This window comes from Oryctolagus cuniculus, chromosome 12 (assembly GCF_964237555.1).
Source record: "Oryctolagus cuniculus chromosome 12, mOryCun1.1, whole genome shotgun sequence".
In the NCBI taxonomy this organism is placed as follows: Eukaryota; Metazoa; Chordata; class Mammalia; order Lagomorpha; family Leporidae; genus Oryctolagus; species Oryctolagus cuniculus.
The window spans coordinates 14,330,923-14,355,062 of NC_091443.1; the positions used below are offsets into that span (position 1 = coordinate 14,330,923).

General features: G+C 35.9%; 1 protein-coding gene and 1 long non-coding RNA gene across 21 annotated transcripts in view; one reads left to right on the plus strand and one right to left on the minus strand.

The window, feature by feature from the left end:
- Positions 1–24,140, plus strand: part of LOC103351270 (uncharacterized) — a 235,567-nt gene that overhangs the window by 142,974 nt on the left and 68,453 nt on the right. The gene's annotated exons all lie outside the window — the stretch shown is intronic.
- Positions 1–24,140, minus strand: part of UBE3A (ubiquitin protein ligase E3A) — a 103,620-nt gene that overhangs the window by 20,294 nt on the left and 59,186 nt on the right. For 7 of the 12 annotated variants that reach the window (XM_070053548.1, XM_070053547.1, XM_070053549.1 and 4 more), the window contains 3 exons: positions 16,987–17,288; positions 9,824–11,091; positions 3,059–3,203 (listed from right to left, as the gene is read on the minus strand). In XM_070053548.1, coding sequence (XP_069909649.1) covers positions 3,059–3,203; positions 9,824–11,091; positions 16,987–17,288 — 1,715 coding nt within the window. The remainder of the gene's footprint in view (positions 1–3,058; positions 3,204–9,823; positions 11,092–16,986; positions 17,289–24,140) is intronic. The other 5 variants (XM_070053554.1, XM_070053552.1, XM_070053553.1 and 2 more) reach the window with 1 other exon arrangement.

The following is a 24,140-nucleotide window of genomic DNA, read 5'->3' on the forward strand; positions in this document are numbered from 1 at the left end:
TTTCTAACCTTCTAACACATGATTAATTCACACATAATTATCCACTCAGTGGCTGAAAAATAAATGCAAAAACAGAAGAAACAGGACTATTCTACTCTGAAAATATTTCATTTATTAAAGCATAATCTGGGGCCAGTGCCGTGGTGCAGTAAGTTAATCCTCTGCCTGTGGTCCCGGCATCCAGGTGGGCACTGGTTCTAGTCCCGGCTACTCCTCTTCCAATCCAGCTCTCTGTTATGGCCTGGGAAAGCAGAAGATGGCCAAAATCCTTGGGACCCTGCACCCACATGGGAGACCAGGAGGAAGCTCCTGGCTTCGGATCGGCCCAGCTCTGACTGTTGCGGCCATTTGGGGAGTGAACCAACAGAAGGAAGACCCCTCTCTCTGTCTCTACTTCTCACCGTCTGTAACTCTACATCTCAAATAAATAAATAAAATCTTAAAAAAAAATAAAAAAAAAAAAGGTAACCCACATCTACTTTTTTTTTTAATTATGGTAAGGTTTTTGTTTTTTCAAAATCAGATAATGGCTTGTGATATTTTTCTAGCATTTTTTTTAATAAATTTGTATGTATAAATTTAATAAACGATACAATTAAAGAAAGCTATTTAATACAATATTAACTGTGAATCAATATAAGTAAAGTTTTCTAGTCTTCCAGTTTCACATATTTTTCACTATTCAAAACTCAAACATAGTTTTTGGTTTAGCTCTCTGAGTTTGAGTAAGACCAAATTAACATTTTCTGTTTCAAATAAATGGGTAAGAAAAAAGATAAATATTTTAATTAAATTTACAACTTTTTCAGTTAAATTGTTTTTATCAGTTGTTACAATGCAGCTGAATAAGTTAAATCTGAAAAAAATCTGTAATTTCCAAAAGGACTAAGAATTTGAATATCAAATAATAGAAAATACAAATATATTTCAAAATCCATTGATAAAAATACTGAAAAAAATTTAAATTTTCCTTGATTTTCACTTTCAATTTAACTTTAAATTTAGTTTAAGTTAAAAAAGGAATTTCAAAATCTCTCCTTAATAATTAAGAGCATCTATTAAGCACTGGGCAGTTTCCTATTACAATGTTCATTAAATATGGTTTGAAATAATGTTCATAAAATAATGGTTTGAAAATCATCCAATTCATACTTGAGTTCTACTCTTTTTGCAGGCCAATATATAACCTGGTAAGAGTATCATTTTTCATCATGCCAAAAACAGTTCAATTAATAGAAACATTTGAAGAATTTGTCACAAATGCATGTCCTTGTTCTGAAGAACAATAAACTATAATAGGAATATAAATTACATAGGTAAACTATTCTCATCTTTGTATATGAAAGATAACAAGTTTGAAATCAAAGATGATTTCATTTTGGGCACATTTTTTCAAGTGCCTAGAAGAAAAACACACTAAAGATGTCTCTTATAAAAATATTTCTTTTTGGCCGGTGCTGCAGCTCACTAGGCTAATCCTCCGCCTGTGGCGCTGGACTACCGGTTCTAGTCCCAGTTGGGGCGCTGGATTCTGTCCCGGTGGCTCCTCTTCCAGTCCAGCTCTCTGCTGTGACCCGGGAAGGCAGTGGAGGATGGCCCAAGTAGTGCTTGGGCACTACGCCCGCATGGGAGACCAGGAGAAGCACCTGGCTCCTGGCTTCGGATCGGCACAGCGTGCAAGCTGAAGAGGCCATTTGGGGGGTGAACCAACAGAAGGAAGACCTTTCTCTGCCTCTCTCTCTCACTGTCTAACTCTGCCTATCAAAAAAGTTTTTTTGATATTTCTACTGCCATTACTAAAGTTATTTTATTAATTGGACCTGTTTATTGTATTTCTTGAAAACATTTTTGCATATAATACAAGTATACTAATATTTCACATTTCTAGATAAATCAGAAACTACAATTTTAAGGTTCACAAAACTCAATGAGCTTACACATTAATGCCTTATAAGTTCATAAATAAATTTTATATCTCAAAAATGACACAGTTTTATGTGTCTTTGGTTTATTCTGAACAAAATACAAATAGCAAAGCCTTCTGATTATTAAAATAAGCTAAAGTAGCATTAGTCTTACCATTATTTATGTCATAAACTCAACATTTATTTCTCTTTATACACATAAACACACACACACTCCAGTCCCCTCTAATTAAGAACAGTTACAGAAAGGTCAATTTAATGTACCTATAGCTACTAAAATTCAAAAGACTGTCAAGAGCTCAACTCTAAAGCTTAAAGGAAATGCCATGCATTATTCTATATTAATTACAGTCCTCACAACTTTGAGGGTACCCTTAGTGAAGACCTTTTGCTGTAACTGTCAAAGCACTCAATTTTAAACATAAGCAAGCTCAATAATGTCTAATTGATTACACTGTAGAAATTGAACCAATTCAGAACTATATAGTAAAGATGATCCAAAAGGTAGTGTCTCTGCCCTTTTCTTCTTGGACTATCACAAGAAAAAGGATAAAAAACAGAACTCTGATAATTCACTGTCATATTGACATAAATAATCTAAAAGTACACTCAGAATTTTCCTGGGTCAAATATTATTAAGTGCAGGGAGGAGGCTATGGAAAGAAGGTTCTACAGTTAAAGATTTGGGGGAAATGTTACATTACTCCCCAAGAAACCTCATAGTGAATAAACGTAACTAATTTGATATTAGCCAGTGTTTCTAAACTGTTAACATAATACACCTATGAGACATTCTCACAACATTCTTCAAACCACTTGAATTTCAGTACACCACGAGTTTGATCAGTGTTTTAGATTACAAAGAGCAAACAAATCCTTTAATTATTCTAAATGTAGTATTCTAAAGTGTTTCTAATTCAATTTACCAGAGACAGTTTCCTTTACTAGAATATCTGGCTAAATAAGTCTAAGTAAGAACTTGAATAAGTATTGCAAAGCAGTCCCTGAAATCTACAATTTTGGTCCTTATATGTATATATAATCCATGCAAAAAATATAAAATATTTATAAACCAATATGAACAAACTCTTAATTGGGAATAAGTAACACCACCATAACACTAAAATATTTACCAATATCTGGATTGAAGATTTCCTCCACAACCAACTGAAAAAATTCTTTGGAAACACCTCCCTCATCAACTCCTTGTTCTCCTTCAAATTCCACATACAACTGTTTCTTCAAGTCTGCAGGATTTTCCATAGCGATCATCTCTAGCTAATGATTGAAAAGATAAGTGTGAAAAATAAGATGACTGTCAGTAACAGGATAAAATCAAAATAAGAAATAGAAGCAACATAAAAACAATGAGTAGGATTAAGGAGGCAAATAAAAGATACTGACACTGCTTTTCAAAGGAAGTAAGAAGCCAAATGATTAAAAGGCAGTGAAGACAAAGATTCAGTCTCACAGACATACAGGACAGAAAAAAATCATCATTTGATTTGTTATGAAATTAATACATTGTAGAAAATTAGATTCTCTTATTTGTATATGAGTGTTCAACATGGAAAGAACCCAAACATCTAAGTGATTTTCTAAAACAAAATCACTTCAGCAAAAACTGATGAAATACAGGAATTTTACTTCAAAACTGGCCACTAGTAATTGTGTTTATTAGAAAATAGACTTAAGAGTTAAGTCTTAATATTTATCAAGTTATACATAATTTCAATTACAAAAAATACACTGGGGGCAGGTATTTAGCCTTGCCATTCAAACACCAACTGGGACACTTACATCCCCATAGAAGTGCCTGCATTTGAGTCCACTTCTAATTCAAGGTTCTTGCTAATGTACACCCTGGGAGACAGCAAGTGATGACTCAAGTGATTGAGTCTTTGCTATCCACTGGGTTTGGGTTCCTGGCCTCTGGCTTAGGCCTGGCCCAGCCATGGTTGCTGCAAGAATTTGGGGAGTGAACCAGCAAAGGAGCTATCTCTATGCTCTTTTATTTATTTTTTTTTTTGAAGCTTCAAAAATACACTGAATAGGGAAGCAGTTTATTATTTCTCACAATAGCATTTAGCATAAATTACTTTTTAATGGATTAGAAAGAATCTTATACCCATATTTTCTTGAAAGCAGGCTAGACATACCCTTGCTCATGTCCTTACCATCTAAGTTGTCAAATCTGAGTATCTAACATTCTCAGCTACAAATCTCTGACCAAGTACTTTTTCATATCTAAAGAATAATGTGATTAATCTGTCACTATGAGAATCATATACACTAAATTAGAGTATGAAATGTTATGTTACAATTTGTTTACTGTTTTATGTATCGAATACTAACTTGTATTCCTAATTATTCATCTTATTTCCTAACTGCCTCCAAATGTCTGTTAGCTGTTCAAAAAAGTCACTCTTCCAAGATGAACACATCCCAAAACAGAGCAAAGGTATTAGTGTTAGAATAAACAGAATTTTAAGAGTGTTTTTGAACAAGGGAAATATTACCAGAGTAACTGTTTTATACAGCCCTACAGTGATTAATTACTTAGGTAACAGTACTCATTTGGACATTATAGTATCTATTTAAAAAACCCAGAATCTTGTAATTTACAAATCTCAGGTAAGGGTACCCTACCTCCATGTTTTTCAAACTGCACCTCATTACTGGTAGTATAATGCTTTTCAGGGCTTCCAATCAGTAAGAAGGTAAAAAAAAAAAAAAATCAGAATGTATTTCACAAAGTAATGGACTTAGTGTTAAACTTTGGTTTCAATTAGATATACAGATGGATATGTGTATTTGCTGGAATGCTGTGTAAAATATTTCTTACTATGGCTTGCAGTGAAAAAAAAAAAGTTTGAGAAAACTGGCTGAAAGTATCAACTGCCCTTGTCCAACTACAGAGTTCTAAGAGTCTATAAATTTAGTCTTTAGCCGTAAAGAATGCCTGTTCTTGTTTTGAGCCAGAATTTTGTAATTAGTTCCAGCTGTCCCTTAACATAAACTTTGAGCTTTATCAAGTAATTTAAGTCTGTTTCTTCATTTGCAAGAAAATAAATGGCACAACAGTCTTAATATTACAAAGTTGTGTTTAATAAAAATATGAGGAAAAGCTCTACAGAGCAGACAATATTATTAAGATAACATATCACACATTGGTAACATTTAAAACAACTTTGCTCTTTGAACAAGATTGACAATTTTGTGTCCTCAAAGGAATCTGACAGCCTATTTCCAAGACTTTAGAGTCAAGTCAATGTAGGTCTGAAAATAACTTTGGGATTCAAAGGTTCTATGTCCTAGTCTTAGTCCTACCTAAGGTATATGATAATAAAACTGAGACAAATTTATTGTTAATTCTTAATACGGTATTACATATCTGTTCACTTCCACCAATCTCTACTCTATGCTCCTCACCTTGATTGCCAAAAGAATTTAATGCATTATGTTCTATTATGGTAACTGTAAACATATAACTTTAACTCTCTTTTAGTTTCATCTGTAAAATAAACATAATATAATTAATTAATACATGTTAAGTGCTTAAGTAAATTCCCCGCACAAAGTAAGAGTCTGTAAGTTTGTTGTTGCTATTACTTCATGTTACTAGTTTTAAAAAATTTTTATTGGCTTGTCTTAAAATTTAAAACCCATGACATTAAAGCACAAAAATATTCCAGGAGTAATAGCAACAACATATAGCACTTGACACACAGCAACTCATTTAATCTCCATAACAACCTTATGAGTTAGGTAATATTAAACCCATTTTATAGAATGGCAACCCTGAGGTAATGAAAGGTTAAATAACTTTCTCAAGTCACAATAAATGTCAAAGAAGAAACCTAAATCAAGTAGCAAGTTTCCTGCTATTATTATGGAAGGGGTTGCATTTATTTTCTTTGGAAAACAACCTCCATTTAGTCAACTAAGAATGATTTTAAAACTAAATTATTAAAGTATATTATTTTACGTGATAAAACATTTAAAACTGAATTTTTTAAATCACAAGTTTTTTTCAAGTTTTTTTTTAACAGTAATTGTACATATGTGCTATGATGTGACATTCAATACATGTATAAAATTAGTACTGATCAAAATTGGGTAATCAACACCTTCCCCCCTTTGATACTGCTCTAACTGGAGGCTCACAGTTTCCTCCTTCCATTTGTTCATATAATATACATTAGGTTATTGTAACTGTAGTCTCCCCAGTATGCTATATATAACACCAGGAATTTACTCCTTCATGTGAACTAATCTGGTATCCATTATCCACAAGTAGTTTTAAATGCAGCAGTATATATGCAAATCAGCAGAATTTGTCCATTAGCACTTTGTAAAGGAGAATTTATACACTTCTCGGAAAGTATTCAGCATACACATGTGGATTTTTATGGATGTGGATTTCTTATGACAATATTTTGAATTAATTTAACATAGAAACTAGCAAAAGGCAGATTACTGAGGGCAAATAAAAACACTGATATAAAATCTACCTCTTCCTGACATATGAGCCCCTCTTCTAAGACTCTTGATTTAATTAATTGTTAGATAAAATGGTGATCTGAACTTTGGCCATGATACTGAAATTCTAAAAATTGACCTGGTATCAAAGCAATCCAGGTACATAAAAAATATACTGCCAGATTTACATGAATCAAAAGGATAATCCCTGACATATCCTGTGCTACTACATAAAACCCATCCTAATCTGTAATTCAAGAAAGATGCCTAAGTGGTATAGATATTAAGTAGAAGTAGTACTCAGATATAATAATAGTTTAAAAATGTTTGGAATGTCTAAGAAAGGGTAGCTGTTTATACTTCAATGCTATCTCTATGCAAAACTGTTGGTGTGTAGGTTTAAACTATTAGAATGGACCTTTCAGATTATCCAGATACATTTAATTTGTTTCTGTTATCTATAAACAAATGAATAATAAGTTTATTATATCTTATAGTTTAATTGTTTAATAACAGCTAAATCACAATTACTTGGTAGCATTTTCTTACCTAGTAGTAATAGTGTGTCCTATATTCAGTGTATCTTAGATTCCATAAAACGCTAACCACTAATTCTTCCTGTCATTGAAGAAAGTCTTAAAAACTCCAGTTAGCAAAAAATGTCTTTTCCCTACACAGCCCTACTGTGTAGTTCAAAATTATTTGTTAAACTGCTATAAAAATAAGAATGAGGCTTAAATAGCTAAGTAGATCCTTATGGAATAAAATGTTGAAAAATAATACTTTGAGACTTGAGGGAATGATCTTAAATCACTTTTCACAGTAATCCTATTTTGTGCTGCTCAAATAACATGACTTTCATAATTGTCAACTGCTTTTAATATTTCAAAAAATTTACACAGGCAAATTATCAGTTGTTTTGCAAGACCTATTTAGATGACTTATTTTTCTAAACTTTTAAAAACTTAATTTTGAAGGAAGGGAAGAAAGGTTAAGGATAAAATCTGCTTAATGTTAATATTTAAGTATCTAAATATGTAAATACCTAAGAAACCTCTTAGCGGGCACCATCTCCATATTTCCACTATATATCAAAGCATCTGACACACAAGACCATAGCAGTGAACTGTTAATATTCAAGTACATACATTATCTAGTAAATTCTGATTTATAAAAGTCCAAGTCAGGGCATCCAGTTTTCACGTAACTAAATAGAACTCACTAAAAAACTCATTAGCATAATTTTAAAAGCTCATTGTTAATTTTATTTTAACAACTGCTTAGAAGGTGACTTCAAAAACTGAAATGGTTGTTCCTTTCAAATCCTAGAGGATAAGTTTTAAAACAGAATAAAGTACCTAAACTTTTGGTGGTTCTCAGTCTTCATGTTTCTAGGTATAAAAAGGGGGCAACAAGGATAGTAAGGCTGAGTAGACAACTCAGCAGAAGGCAGGTGAGGAAGGTGGAGGGACTTTTTAAAGCCTGAAATGAATCCTGAGTAATTTTGTTGTTTTTTTAAAGGATAGGCATGGCGTTCGCTGAACACAGGTGAAAAGTACCCACTCAAAGTCAACCAGGGTATGCAGTTTTGGCATTTACAATTCTGCTGTAACAGTGGATATACACTGATAGACCTCGATGTGCTTTTTATCAAACTTCACTTGCTTTCTTTTAAAAATATATATTTACTTATTTATTTGGCAAAGAGAGAGAGAGAGACTGACCGACCCACCGACCGACTGACCTTGCACCCACTGGTTCACACCCCAAATGTCCATAAACATCCTAGGCTAGGCCAGGTTGAAGTCAGGAGCTAGGACCCCATTCTGGTCATCTGCTTGGGTAGCAGGAGCCCAAATACTTGGGCCACCTTCTGCAGCCTTTCCAGGAACATTAGCACGAAAGCTGGATGGGAAGCAGAGTAGCCTGGACTCAAATCAGTACTCCAATATGGGATGCCGGGTGCAGCAAACAGTGGCTTAACCCGCTGCTGCACCACAATGCCATCCCCCTTCATTTACAGTGTTATAAAGCACTCTACCATTCTGCTAAACAGTAAAAATAAGTTGCTGGTCGCCTACTGTTATTAAGTGTGTTAATTTTCATGTGGCTTAAAGCCACAAAAGTAAAATAAAAACTCATCAGAAGCAAGCAATGATAACTGCTTCATGCAGTTAAAGCTTCTATCATTGTCACCACTCAAAACTGTTTGAGTTGCTTAAAAAATGCTGGATCTTTCTTCAATACTATTTGTCACTTTTAAAAACCAGACACAAAGAAAGAAGACAAAAAAATCCCAATAACATTAAATTCTAAAATGTCAACCAACTTTTACCACTGGCTTACAGTTTCATGAATTCTCAGACAAATCAATTCTAAAACTAAAATACACTTTGAAATAAAACTTTTTGCTGGTTATCATGTATTCCTATTCTTTGTAATTATAAAAAGTTGTCTGTACTTTTAGTTGACATTACATTTCAATTGAAGTTGATGACAAAAAACTAGCAATGATAGGAATACATAACACTTTGAATGGAATAAAACTCTGAAAGCATACTATGATAAGTGGAAATTTTGGTAAAATGTGACTGGCGATTGGTTTCTGTCTACTGGCCGGCTCTATATCCTTACACAGAGACACTAAAATTTATATTTCCTATTGAGGAAAAAGTAAAGAACAAGAGGCATTCCAACTAGAAAAACAGGAAGTACCTGAGCTCCCAGTATTTTCTCAGCTCAATGTCCTGAGATTTGATTGAATATAATATTCATCACTAAATTTCTAGAATAGGTGGTTTTTCCATAAGTTTCAAGACCCATAGTTTTCACTATGGATTTCTAAGTGAGTTGAAACTGTTTAGCAATGTCTTTAAGGTTTTTCTGACTGGCCTAGTGGGGATCCAGACTTTTACTAGCAACATGTACCAACCTGCCCATAGTCATTTCATGAATAAAGTTCACAATAATGTAACTGTGTATTTTCTATGACAAGGAGTTTTTGAACACAATTTATAATGTGATGGTGTACTTACAAATGTAGTCATATCTATACTTATTATTTTGTGTCTCCACATTTCCCCTGTTCCTGTATTCTAGTCTTTTCCCAACACTTCTGAATGCAGACACTTTTAGAATTAATTTTCAAGATTTAGAACACCCATTATATTTCAGAGAGAAAAAAATCATTGTATAAGACAACAAATACTTTGTAGAACACATTTATAACCTTGCAAAAGAGCAAAAGCACACACCTTAAATCCTTAACATCAGAAATACCCGTGTGTTCCTGTGATATATGACACTTTTATTCCAAATAGTCACTTGCAAAATGAATTCACTGGGCTCCATCAGAATACTCTCATCATTAGTTTGTTTTTAAATTAGTATTGATTTTAAACAGCAGCCCAACTTACCCGGACAAGTGCATCATCTATGATATGGTCACGTCTGACTTTGAGTCTCAAATATGGATTCAACTGCTGTCCTTGAACTAAGCTGTAGAGAACAGTGATTCTTCGTTCACTGTACATGCGAATTCTATTGTCATAATATAATCCCAAATTCTTTGTGACAGCATTCAATATAAAGGGACATGTCATAAAAGAGAACTTGTTCTCTGTTTCTACTTTGAAAAAAGTATAATCTTTATCCATTTCTAGAACATCATTCAGTGGTTCATTAATAAATTCTTCAAAAGGGATAAGTGGTTTTCGACAATCCAGAGTTTTAACACCAAGTTCAGTTTCCAGTGGGTCCACCCGAGGACCTTTCTTGTTTCTTCTTTCCTCTCCCAAAAGCTCCTGAAGTGTCAACTCACTGGACTCAGGGATGGGTTCTTCATCATCTTCTTCATTGTGATTTGTGTCCACATCCCCTCCGACTACATTTGCATAGTAAACCATTTTCAAGCACTTGGAAGCAGCAACAATGGCATCATCATCATTCACCAGATTTCGACTGTTAAATTCATTGCTTATGACTTTGTAAGTAATAAGCTGCTGAAATGTTTCCATCATTCTCCGAATCTGGTCTGCACTGTATTTAGACCACAGTCTAATCAGTTTTCCTTGGGCTGCAAGGGGTAGCTTGCTCATTGCTTTGCAAAATAATGGCAGAGCCATTTCCAGATATTCAGGACTGTGGAGATTTCTATTTTCCATTACAATAATAAACAAATTCAGATAATTAGGATCTCGGGAGTATACATTGTGATATGTCAAATCACATTCCACATTAGGTGACAGATATACAAGTGCATTGAGAAAGGCAGTTTCTATTTTTTCATTAGAGAGCAATCGGGTATAGACCCTTCTAATGGCATCAATATCCACAGACACATCATCCGGGCCTAACTTTTGTAAATTGTTGTCTCCCTGTGAACTATCACCAAACCTTGAGGAAGATGCTTCTGAATCCTCTTCCATAGCAGCAGCAGCAGCAGCAGCAACAGCAGCAGAACATGCAGCTTTTTCCTTTTCATCTTCATCCTTGTCTTCATCCTTTCCCTGAAGAGATTTCAGTTCTTCCTTCGTGTGTTGTTTGACTTTCCGAAAGCTCTGGACCAATGCCTCAGCATTTGAAAAAACTCTTCCAATAACACGGATTAAAGGTGAATAATCCTCTCTCTCTCTACATAATTCAAGAATTTCATATACCAAATCTTCAGTTAGGTATGTCACATCTACAAAATTAGAAGAAAAAAGCAAACACTTATTTTCATATTGTGTATTTGTTTACTTAGTCATTATAGGTTATAGTAAAAGAGTCAAATGTTTTGACTAACACTCAGAATTCTATCAAAATATACTTACCTACTTTTTTCAAATAACTACCAATATCAACAGCCTCAACAATTAGTTTACATGCTTTCAATAGTATGTAAACTTTTTTTTTTTTTTTTTGACAGGCAGAGTGGACAGTGAGAGAGAGACAGAGAGAAAGGTCTTCCTTTGCTGTTGGTTCACCCTCCAATGGCCACCGCGGCTGGCGTGCTGCGGCCGGCGCACCGCGCTGATCTGATGGCAGGAGCCAGGTACTTATCCTGGTCTCCCATGGAGTGCAGGGCCCAAGGACTTGGGCCATCCTCCACTGCACTCCCTGGCCACAGCAGAGAGCTGGCCTGGAAGAGGGGCAACCGGGAAAGAATCCGGTGCCCCGACCAGGACTAGAACCTGCTGTGCCGGCGCCGCAAGGCGGAGGATTAGCCTAGTGAGCTGCGGCGCCGGCCTAACAGTATGTAACTTTTAAAGCCCACAACCGCGCAAATTTTCTACACAATAAAGGAGTATGTTAATATGTGGCTTTAATTTTAAAAATGAACAAATGTATATGTTCACTAACCACAATATGCCTTTTACCTAATCATAAAGCAGAAGCACTATTATCTTTTTTTTTTTTTTTTGGTTACTGTTGCTATTCTTCAAATGCTAAGATGGCCAGGTTCAAAGAAAGGTTCCTTCAGCACCTTCTTAAAAACAACCTTGGACCTCCATTTCTATGTATTGAAACCAAGCTGGAGGCAGGTGTTTGGCCTAGTGATTTGTCCCCAGACAGCATGTGGGACATCTGCATCCTATACCTGAGTGCTGGATTTCAAGCCCTGGCTCACCTCCCAATCTAGCTACATACTAATGCACACACACTGTGGTAAACAGCAGGTGATGGCTTAAGTACTTCCCTCCATGGAAACAGAAGACCTATACTGAGTTCTTGGATCCTAGTTTTAGCATGGTCCCATCAACTCCATTTCAAATATTTGGGGAGTGAACTAGAAGATGGCAGCATTCTCTCTCATAAATACTAAAAAAATTTATAACAAATTGGTTCTTTTTGGGTCTTTCAAGTTTATTCAAGGGTGACTATTCTGTGGGTAAGAAGAGTATCATTCTCAAACTCTGAAGATGAAATTGCTATCTGAAAATAGAAATCAAGTTGGAATAAATCTTAAAGTAATAAGTAACAGTTTTTGAGCAATTAAAAAAAAAGCTAGGAAAAAGGCCATTTCTGAGCATACATGTAAAAGAGGGCATATGCAGTCACCAAAGTCTATTTGCTCTTCTTTCTAGGCATAAAAATGGATCACATTTCCTAATTTTCCCAGCTTTTTGAAGCCAAGGCTTTCCCCATTCTGGGTAATGGAACAAAAGGATTTTATTTTAGAAGAAAAAAATAAATGATCTATTTTGTTTACTACATTTCTAGCTTGGGGAGGGCATTGTGGACCACCAGGTTAAGCCATTGCTTAACACATCCCATATCAGAGCTCATGAGATCCTACTTCTACTTCCTATACAACTTCCAGCTAACTCACCTAGGAGACAGCAGTTAACAGCCTAAATATCTGGGTTCCTGCCACCCACAGAGACACAGAGTTCCTGGCTCTTGGTTCTGCATGACCAAGCCCTGGCTGTTGCATCTATCGGGGTATGAACTAGCAGCTGGAATCTATTTTTCTCTCTCTTTCAAATATATAAAAACTTATTTTTATAAGGAGGATACAGATCAAGCATAAGAAATAACCTTAATCTATTTTCATCAAGAGACTGGTAGAGTTTTCATTAAATCAAATACTTAAGATAATTTTAAAGGCACTCTGACAATCCTACTTTACTGTGCCAAATAAACCTTTATAAAAGTCATGCATAACATGAAGTTTCCCCTATTTCCCTATACTCATAAGTAAGCTACTCCACTGTTACAGACACAGTAATTATATCTTGATGTTTCACATCATTATCATCTTCAAAACTGTATACCATTCATATTTGAAGCGCCCAAACAAGTTCGAGCAAACCAAATTCATGTAAATGTTAGGGTCCGAAGAACTTTTAAGTTCTAATTTTATTTTAAAGATTTATTTTACTTATTTGGAATGCTGAATTACAAAGATAGAGAGGGAGAGATTTTTTTAAGTTTTATTTTATTTGAAAGGCAGAGTTACAGAGAGGCAGAGCCAAAGAGAAAGAAAGAGGTCTTCCATCCACTGGTTCAAACCCCAGATGGCCTAAACAGCCGGAGCTGTGCTGATCTGAAGGCAGGAGCTTCTTCCGGGTCTCCCACACGGGTGCAGTGGCCCAAGCATTGGGCCATTTCCACTGCCTTCCCAAGCCATAGCAGAGAGCTAGATCAGATGTGGAGCAGCTGGGACTTGAACCAGCACCCATATGTGATGCTGGAACTGCAGGTGGTAGCTTTACCTGCTATGCCACAGTGCAGGGCACTAAATTTTCTATCTCCTAGCTCACCTCCCAAATGGCTGCAATGGCCAGGGCTAGGCTGCCATGTGCAGCATCAGCATCCCACATGGGCACCAGTTCAAGCCCTGGCTCCTCAACTTCCGATCCAGCTTCCTGCTAATGTGCCTGGGAAAGCATTGGAGGATAGCCCAAATGGTTTGGCCCTTGCACCCCATGGGAAACCCAGGTGAAGCTTTTGGCTCCTGGCTTTGATCTGGCTCTGCCCTGGTCGTTGCGGCCAATTGGAGTAAGCCAGCAGATTGAAGATCTCTCTCCTCTCTCTCTGTAACTCTATTACAAAGAAACAAATAAATTTTTTAAAAAAATGTGATAAAAGAAATGCAAGCTACTTTAAAGAAAACAGAACACAGGACTGAGGTTATTAAACATAACTAAATATATTTTAAATGTAAATACTTCATAGTCCCTGATTAGTGTCAAATAAATGTTTAAATTATCTGAAATTCTAGCTTCAGAGAAAAAGGTCAGGGACAACTACAACAAAGTTGTTTCATATTATGAAGCTTGTTTTTAAAACAATTATTATCCTCTGGGAAAACTCCCTTAATATTTTCTATCAAAGGTTGCCACTGCTCCTTTTGCTGGTACTCCATTTGTGTCTGCATCCTTCCAGTCTACTTTGTCTTTATTTTTGTCACTGGGTTCTTTCACAGCTTATCTAGGCCCTTTATGATTTAATAAAATCAGAGAGAATATGTATGGTTACAGAACTAACTCTTTAACTAATTCACGGGGCCAGCGCCGTGCTCAATAGGCTAATCCTCTGCCTGCGACACTGGCACCCCAGGTTCTAGTCCCGGTCAGGGTGCCGGATTCTGTCCCAGTGGCTCCTCTTCCAGGCCAGCTCTCTGCTGTGGCCCGGGAGTGCAGTGGAGGATAGCCCAAGTGCTTGGGCCCTGCACCCACATGGGAGACCAGGAGAAGCATCTGGCTCCTGGCTTACGGATCACCGCGGTACACCAGCCGCAGGGGCCATTGGGGGGTGAACAAACAGCAAAGGAAGACCTTTCTCTCTGTCTCTCTCTCACTGTCCACTCTGTCAAAAAAATAAAATAAAAAATAAATAAAAATAAAAAAAATACTAATTCGCAGGTTTGTTTTACTAAGAATACATAGATATCCTCTGTCAAACATCAGTAATATCTCCTCGAAAAACTGCTTCATTATTTTAATTGGAAAACACTATGGAACGTTCCCATAAAACAATGCAAAAACCCTATCAAATTTTCTGAAATTTAATATAAAATTTCAGAAAATACCATAATATTACACATATATATGTTAGGACATAAAACCCTTTGTGTCCTAATCATCAAATCATAAGGTTGTTAACTAAGACCGGCACTGTGTACAGTAAGATGACCTATCGAGTTACACATCCTCCGTTGACATGTCCTACTTTACTAAGTGATTCTGACATTCTACTAATCCTACCTAGAATGTACCAAGTTTAAAACATTAAACCAAGGCAGGCGCCGCAGCTCACTAAGCTAATCCTCCACCTGCGGCACTGGCACCCCAGGTTCTAGTCCTGGTTGGGATGCCGGGTTCTAGTCCCAATTGCTCCTCTTCCAGTCCAGCTCTCTGCTGTGGCCCGGGAGTGTAGTGGAGGATGGCCCAAGTCCTAGGGCCCTGAACCCACATGGGAGACCAGGAGGAAGCACCTGGCTCCTGGCTTCATATCAGCGCAGCGCGCCGGCCGTAGCAGCCACTTGACAGGTGAACCAACGGAAGGAAGACCTTTCTCTCTGTCTCTCTCTCTCACTGTGTAACTCTGCCTGTCAAAAAAAATATATTAAACCAAGTTTCCAGATATATGTATAAATTAGTTTAAAATCATTACAATTAAATATTCATAAAGTTTGGGTATCGATAATAAATGCATTCTACTGAGAACACATTAAATGAAGAGATATTTATAAATTTACCTCTATATTTTGTGATACAGAAGTGTGTGTTCCTAAAAATACTCAATCTATAATATAATTTTGCATTTAAGAAAATTTATGCAAAAGCAGAGTTTGGGGCAAACAACTCAGCAACAATACAACACTGTAACTAGAGCTAACAAATATGATGATGAAATAAAAAAACTCCTACTACAGTTAAAGCATCTTTAATTCCTAACAGAAATACACTATAGTAAATACTTAACACTGGAAGAAAACAAGAGGAAGAGATAAGAAATAAGGCCAAAACTTTATGTAGTCGAGCAAAAAACAGGGGCAGGAGTATAAAGACTAGGAGAACCACATACTAAGCACCTCTAAGATGGGAACAAATTAAGTACACTCCTCCAGAGGGGGTGCATTTAGCTTTGCCAGTACATTCTACATTCAGTTCCTGTTAGATTGTAGGTGCAAAGTTCCTGCACAAATATATATAAAGGCAGTCTACGCAGCTTTCACCTTGTATATCCTGACAAGATTCACCTATTTTCCATAGTGTGTGAGCTAATTTACAATATGAAACTCTATCTTGAGCAACAAAGTTGTGTAAATTTATGAAAACAGCTTTATTTGTGGAAACAGAAGATACAACCCAATTCTACATCATTAATTCACTTAACATGGATTCAAATAATGTTACTGAAAATTTTAGAGGCATTCTCTTACATATGTCTTAGGTAAAAAGCCTTCTGTCTTAAAACGCAGTTGCCTCTGTTGCTGTTCAGCCTTGCCAATCATTTAGAAATTTGATTCCTGGGGCTGGGCGTGGTATAGCAGATTAAGCTGGTGCCCTCCATAAGCACCAGTACTGAGTGGCAGCTGCTCAACTCTGATTCAGCTCCCTGGCTAATGTGCCTGGGAACGCAGTAGAAGCTGGCCCAAGTATTTGGGCCTCTGTCACCATGGGAGATCCAGTTGGAATTCTGGGCTCCTGTCTTCAGCCTGGCCCAGCTCTGACCATTGCAGACACTAGGGAGTAAACCAGTGAAATAAAGATCACTTTTTCTGTCTCTCCCTCTCACTCCACTTTTCAAATAAATAAAATAAATCTTAAACAAAAAAAAAATCTGATTCTCTTATTACTAATATTCATTACATTCACTGTGAGGGGGGAAAAAGCTTGGAGTTTAGGATTGGTAGCTTTAAACATTTTGAAATCCACAGGTAGGCCTTTTCATAATGTGCACTTTCCATGATCTTTTTTATTTGGAAGATTATTGTACTTCTATCCTTTTAACATAGCAAAAGATCGGTTCTACTACACTGTGATGTCTTAATGACACCCATTATGGGGCAAAACAAAATGCGCACATTTAAATCTGCAATATGGTTTTCCACCAACAATTCTCAATTAAAACTAAGACATCTTACCTTTAAAATCAATTCGAGGTCCTTTTCCTTCCTTCTTATTCATTTTTATCTCAGAGTTGTTAGGGGCACCTTTCGAGTTCTCAAGGTAAGCTGAGCTTGCTCCTTTCTTGGAGGGATGAGGATCACAGAGTTTTGCATTAATCTTATAAAGCTCAAGGGCTTTAATAGCTGCTGCATTGTTATCCATACGATGAAACGTTGGACAGGAAGCACAAAACTCATTCGTGCAGGCCTCATTTCCACAGCCCTCAGTTAACTGATGGTAGTAGCGTTCTATTAGATGCTTTGCAGCTGCTCGCTTCCTGTACCAAACATTCAAACAGTAAGCACAGTGATTAGTACAGCTCTCAGGTACATATCATCATGGCAAAAGTTAGTAAAGCACTGAGGTAATAAATCTGTATATTAAGATGATATGTAAAAGACAGAGATCTACTATTTACTCACAACTATTAACTACTGATACAATTGATAAATATTTTCAAAGAGACCATGATAAAGAATGGCAATGCTTATTGAAAGCACAGTTTTAATAATGGTTTCCTTTAGTTAAAAAAGAAGGGACTTGATGTTATATGTGGTTAAACTGCTTAACACATTTTGTTATTTTATCACCTAAAAACTAGCACCATGAAAATGAGGGTTCATTACAAGCATCAACCCAGTCTTCCTTTAACTAATCACAATTTTATTTCTACAGTTCATAAATACTTGATTTGCACTTAACACAGATTTTGTATCTAAATGAAATAATTTTTCCCAATTATCAACCATATGGGAGATTTAAAAATAAATTTACAGATGAAATATCAAAAGTTAGTGCTATACTGAAAGAAACAGGCTCCACAATAAACTTACAAACCCAAAACTTATCATTAATCTCTTCATTAATTCCTTCTCATAGGAACATGTAATCTTTAAGTTCCTTTTGGGCAAAATCTAATATTCCTCTTACTTTGTGAACTTAAAGTACATTCCAGCAGAGCTACTGAGAATATTGAGGAAGGATTATTTCATCAAGAAGTTGGGCTACATAATCCATTAATATGGGTTATTCAACTCTAAAATGCTACTAACTGATGATATGATATCATAATTTAAGTAGTCTACTGAATTCAGAGAAACTAATTTATAGGTTTTCGGTCTGGTCCAAAATTCACAAGCATAGGAATAAAAACTATCAAGAATCAAATCTCTTAAAAAAAAGAAAGAAAAAGAATTCACCTAATTTAATTCTCTAAAGAGTTTTTCAACTATCTAAAACATAAAACTAAATGGCCAATAGCACTAGAGTTTACATCTTGTTAATCAGGAGAACTCAACAAGATGGCAATTCAGTAGATAATGGACACAAGTCCAATTTTTTCTCAAAAGAGCACCAAGATAGACAACAAAGAGTAATCATTCAAACACATTCAAGCCATTCTGGTGCTTATACTTTTGAAATGTTCCATGCAATGTACCATTCGTTGCATGCAAATGGAGAAGAAAAACCCACAAAGCACATTTAAAAACTGCACAAACATGACATAATATTATATGTAGCTACTAACAACCAATTTTTGAATATTAAAAATTATTATTCCTACAAAATAGGAAAATGACAACACATAAAAGAAGTGAAATATAAAATCTAGAACGCTTAAAATATATATTGTTATTCTTCAGTAAAGAAGGGGATTTCCCTAATAAGAAAATAAATGAGTATTTCTTTTCTGAAGTAAATGCATAAAAAGCACCAAAACCCTCAAAAATGGGGGCTGGGTTTGTGGTGTAACAGGTCAAGCCACCACCAGCAACACAGGCATCCCATGGGTGCAGGTTTGAGTTTCAGCTGCTCCACTTCCAATCCAACTCCTTTATTGTGCTTGGGAAAGAAAGGTAAGATGGCCCAACTCTTTGGCCCGTGTATGTACATGGAGATCCAGATGAAGCTTTGGCCTGGCCCAGCCCTGACCTCTGTGGCCATTTGGGTAATGAACCAGCCAATGGAAGATCTCAATCTTGAACTCTCTATCTCTATAACCATGCCTTTCAAATAAATAATTAAAAAAAATCAAAAATATAAATATCACATTAATTACCGATTTCAGTTGTAGAAAATAAAAATTATACAAGGATCTGGGGAAAAATCAGCATGCTCAACAAAAGGGCATTATTTAAATGATTTGATATGAATTGAAACAATAAATAAAAAATTAGCAATATCTAAATTTGGCAAAAAAAAAAAGTCTTCCTAATACATCACTAAATTGACAGAAGTCAGTTACAAAGTAGTAGGTTATTATTTCAAAGTGTTAATAGTCATTTTTCTCTGGATGCCATGATTTTTAAAAATTCGTCCTTTTTGTATTTTTTTCTATGATAAGCATGTTACTAGTATATTAAAAGTTAATCAACATGAACAGAGAAAAATACAGCAACTTCAAAACTTCATGATTTGAAGCACCCCAAAATTTACTAAAGTATCTTCATGATTTTAAAAGTTTACCAAAGTCAAAATACTATAGCTATTTTTCTTAATAAGAACCATCACATTTTATCCTAAAAAAACCAAAAAAACTTCTCATATACATAAAACTTCTATATACAATGAATAAAGAAGTATGAACAGTAAAAATACACTAAGAAATTAGAACATCTGCGCTAGGTGTTGTCAGAGATGCTTCTAAGTAACTATAAAATTCTGAGCAAGTAATTCTCTAAGCCTCAATTTTCTCATCTCTAAGAATCTTTTCATTGGTTTTACATTATAACTTATTCTAGTAACAGGGAGGTGGTCAAGAAACCAGTAGAAGTGGCTAATGACATTAATGACCAACTGCCAGGCACTCTGACCTACACCATCTCATGACCTTGAGGATTATCTTCACTCTACAGCCAAAGAGAGACACCCTCCCCCCCCAAAAAAAAAACACCTCAAGAAATCAAATCAAATCTTATATTACACAAAGGAAAGTACAGAACCAGTACAGTTCAAGAATAGTTCAAACGTTTCCCAGTATCAGAGTCTAAGTTGCTTCCACTATATTGTTCTAGAAACGCAAATTCACTTCAAAATAGATGCTTTCTGACATTGGCAGTAATGTCTATGGGGGAAAAATCCACAAATAATGTGCATCTGAAAAAAAGTACAAAACCTTCCAATACATCATAATTTGAATCTCATATGTATACAAAGAACCTGGTACCATAAAAGTACACTAAGTATCTTGAGGAAATGTTAGCATTATACTCTGTAAAGTAATGTATTTCTAATTTGTTGAAAACCTATATGCTAGGACTTTATACTCAAATTTTAGCTAGCAGCAAACCTAACAGTAAAAAGCTCTTACTGGGAGGCCAGGCTACCTAAATTCATATGCTAGATCTGCCTTCTACTATGTGATCGTAAATGAATTAATTAACTTTTCTGTGTCTTAGTTGCTTCATCATTAAAATGGTAGTATAATCAATATAATAATCATGGTCTGGAAAACCAAACGTGTTAATACACATAAGGTAATTAGAATACCGTCTGGTACATACTAAGCACTATGTAAGTGTTAACTGCTATTATTGTAATTATCATCCTCACTAGTACATGAGTTGGCAATATTAACTTAGTAGTCCTCAGAAGAATTACATTAACAAATCACAAATCTAATAACAGATCTGAATCCAGGGTTGATTCCAAAATTTCAGCTTTTAATACTACTAACAGAAGATTTAAAAGTAACCCTTTAAACTGGTAATATTTCTCTGTCGCCAGTTTACAAACAGCATCTACACTGATGAGGATGAAAAGGCCACACTAGAATCTCCATGTTACTGGACAAACAACCATATTATACATTATTCTTTGTTTTCTTACCCCAATGACATTTTGAATATTTAAGTGTAACCATATCGCCATCTAATTTACAGTATATGAAAATATTAAATCCAGAACATATTTTGGAAACTTTTTACACTAAAAATTTTTAATAACTTTCATGATTAAAAGTAATTACTGTAAAAGATGCCAAATTCACCTATTACTTGTATTTTAATACCTCACAGACAGAATTTTTTCATTCTTAAATACAGTCATTTGGGGAATCAACCAGATGACTGAAGATCACTCTCTGTCTCTCCCTCTCACCTCTCACTCTGTCATTCAAATAAATACAACTTAAAAAAAAAAAAAAAAAAAAAAAGATGCTGTTTGGGCACCTGCATACCATCCAGAGGTGACTGGTTTCATGCCTATGCTCTAGAAGGCAGCAGTGAAGGGTCAAGTACTCAGGTCCCTGCCATCCAGTTGGGAGACCCAGCCAGTTCTTGGCTCCTTGTTTCAAGCTGGGTCAGACCCAGCTATAGCAGGCATCTAGGCAGTGAGTCAGTGGGTGGAAGATTTATATGAGTCTCACATAAATATTTTTAAAGATTATAATCAATAAAACAAAAATCTAGTTCTTAAAAATGACAAACAAAATTGACTAATTTTTAGTTGATCAATAAAAGAAAGATGACTCAGGGTAGACATTTAGCCTAGTAGTTAAGACAATTGTTAGGATGCCCATATCCCACAAGGGAGGTAACTGGATTCAGTTCCCAGCTCTGGTTCTTGATTCCAGCTTCTTGATAGGTTCCTAGTATGCACTGGTGAAATCTCAAGTAGTTAGGTTCCAGCCACCTAAGGGTAAGATCTGAAATGAGATCCTGTCTCTTGACTTTGGCTCTTCAGCCAATGTGGGCATTCAGAAAATGAACCAGGGGATCCTGCATAAATAAATAAACAAAAATTTTTGAAGACTCCTATAAATAAATAGAGTTGAAACATATGTTACTGACATCACAGAAAGATAAAGGATCATTAGAGTATAAGGGAAAATAAATACCAACAAATTTGATAACTTGGAAGAAATGGTCAAATTCTTGGACACTTAAACATAGTAAAGATCTAGTCATAAAGAACTAGAAAGCCTGAACGTAACAACAAAAAGGAACAAGTTTGAATCAGCACCAAAAAGTCTTCCAGCAAGGCAAGGTCAAGGATGAGACTGCTTTACTGAATTGTTTTTAAGATTCCAAAAAATAAAAAAATTTTTCTGAACTCCTTATATGAGCTCAGCCAACACAATGCCGACACTATGGGGCCGGCACTGTGGCTTAGTGGGTAAGGCCACTGCCTGCAGTGCCGGAATCCCAAATGGTCACCGGTTCGAGACCCGGCTGCTCCACTTTTGACCGAGATCTCTGCTAAATCCTGGGAAAGCACAAGATGGCCCAGGTCCTTGGGCCCCTGCACCCATGTTGGAGACTAGAAGAAGCTCCTGGCTTAAGATCGGCCCAGCTACAGCTGTTGCAGCCATTTGGGGAGCGAACCAGCGGATGGAAGACCTCTCTCTCTCTCTCTCTGCCTCTGCCTTTCTGTAACTCTACCTTTCAAATAAATAATAAATAAATCTTAAAAAAAAAAAAAAAAAAAACTGGAGGACAAGACAAAAAATAAAGATGGCTACACTCAATGTTTTTTATGACCACAGATGCAAAAACCCATAGCAAATATTAGCAAACCAAATCCACCAACACATTAAAAAAAAAAGATTACACATCATGATAAGGAAGATTCACCCCAGGAATGCAAGCATAGGTACACATACACAAACCAATAAATGTGATACATCACATCACCAGAACAAAGGGGAAAACTGGATGATCATCTCAATAGATTCACACAAGGTATCTGATAAAACTCAACATCAATTCATGATTAAAAAATCTGAACAAAATAGGTACAAAATTAACGTATCTCAACATAGTAAATGTAATATTTAACAAGTCACCAGCTATCATCAACAAGTACAGGGAAAAATGGAAGACTTATTACAGAGAGTCAGGAACAAGACAAGGATACCCACTTCTACCAATTTTACTCAATTTAATAAGGAAGTCATAAACATAGCAGTTAGGTAAGAAATAAAACAGCATCCAAACTAGAAAGGAGAAAGTCAAATTGTGACTGTTCAGTTAACACAATGTACATACAGAAAACCAAAGAATCCACAAAAGACTATTAGAACTAAAGGAACTGAATAAAATTGTACTGCAAATTCAGTAACAAAATCATTAGCATCTCTACAGGCCAACAGCGAATTATCTGAAAACAAAATCAAGAAAACAATCTCATTTACAATAGCTACAGAGAGAAAGACAGAATAAAATACATAGGAATGAATTTGGCCAAAGAGATGAAAGCTCATTACATGGTAAAGTACTACACATGAATGAAACAAACTGAAGGGAACACAAACAACAGAAAAAGATCCCCTGCTCATGGACTGGAAAAATAATTACTGTTCAATTGCCTGTACTCACAAAAGTGATCTACACATTCAACAATCCCTATCAAAGTACCAGCAACATTCTTCATGGAACTAGAAAAAACTCTTAACATTCACATGGAACTCCAAAAAACTCTAAATAGCAAAATAAATCTTGAACAGAAACTACAAGGCAGGAGGTATTATACTGACATAAGAATATACTGCAAAACTACAGTAACCAAAAACTGCATGGTACTGGCATAAAAACAAATAGATCAGCCAGTGCCGGTAAGGCCACCACCTGTGGTACAGGCATTCCATATGGGCACCAGCTCGAGTCCTGGCTATTCCACTTCCAAGCCAGCTCTCTGCTATGGCCTGGAAAGGCAGTGGAGGATGGCCCAAGTCCCTGGGTCCCTGCACCCATGTCAGAACCCAGAAGAATCTCCTGGCTCCTGGCTTCAGATTGGCGCAACTCCAGCCATCTGGGGAGTGAGACAGTGGATGGAAGAACTCTCTCTCTCTCTCTGCCTCTCTGTAACTCTGCCTTTCAAGTAAATAAATAAATCATTAACAAAAAAAAAAAAATGGATCAAATAGAATAAAAGGCTACAAGTAAACCAACATATCTCTAGCCAATGGATCATCAACAAGGTTGCTAAGAACACATTTGAATCCTCACAACAAATAATTCTGAGAAAACTGGCTATCTACATGTAGAAAAATTAAACTCGACCTCTTTTTCTCACCATACACAAAAATCAGTTCAAAATATATTAAAGACACTGAGGCTAGCATTGTGGCACGAAGGGTTAAGCCACTGCTTGCAATACCAGCATCCCTTATCAAGCTGCTCTGCATTTG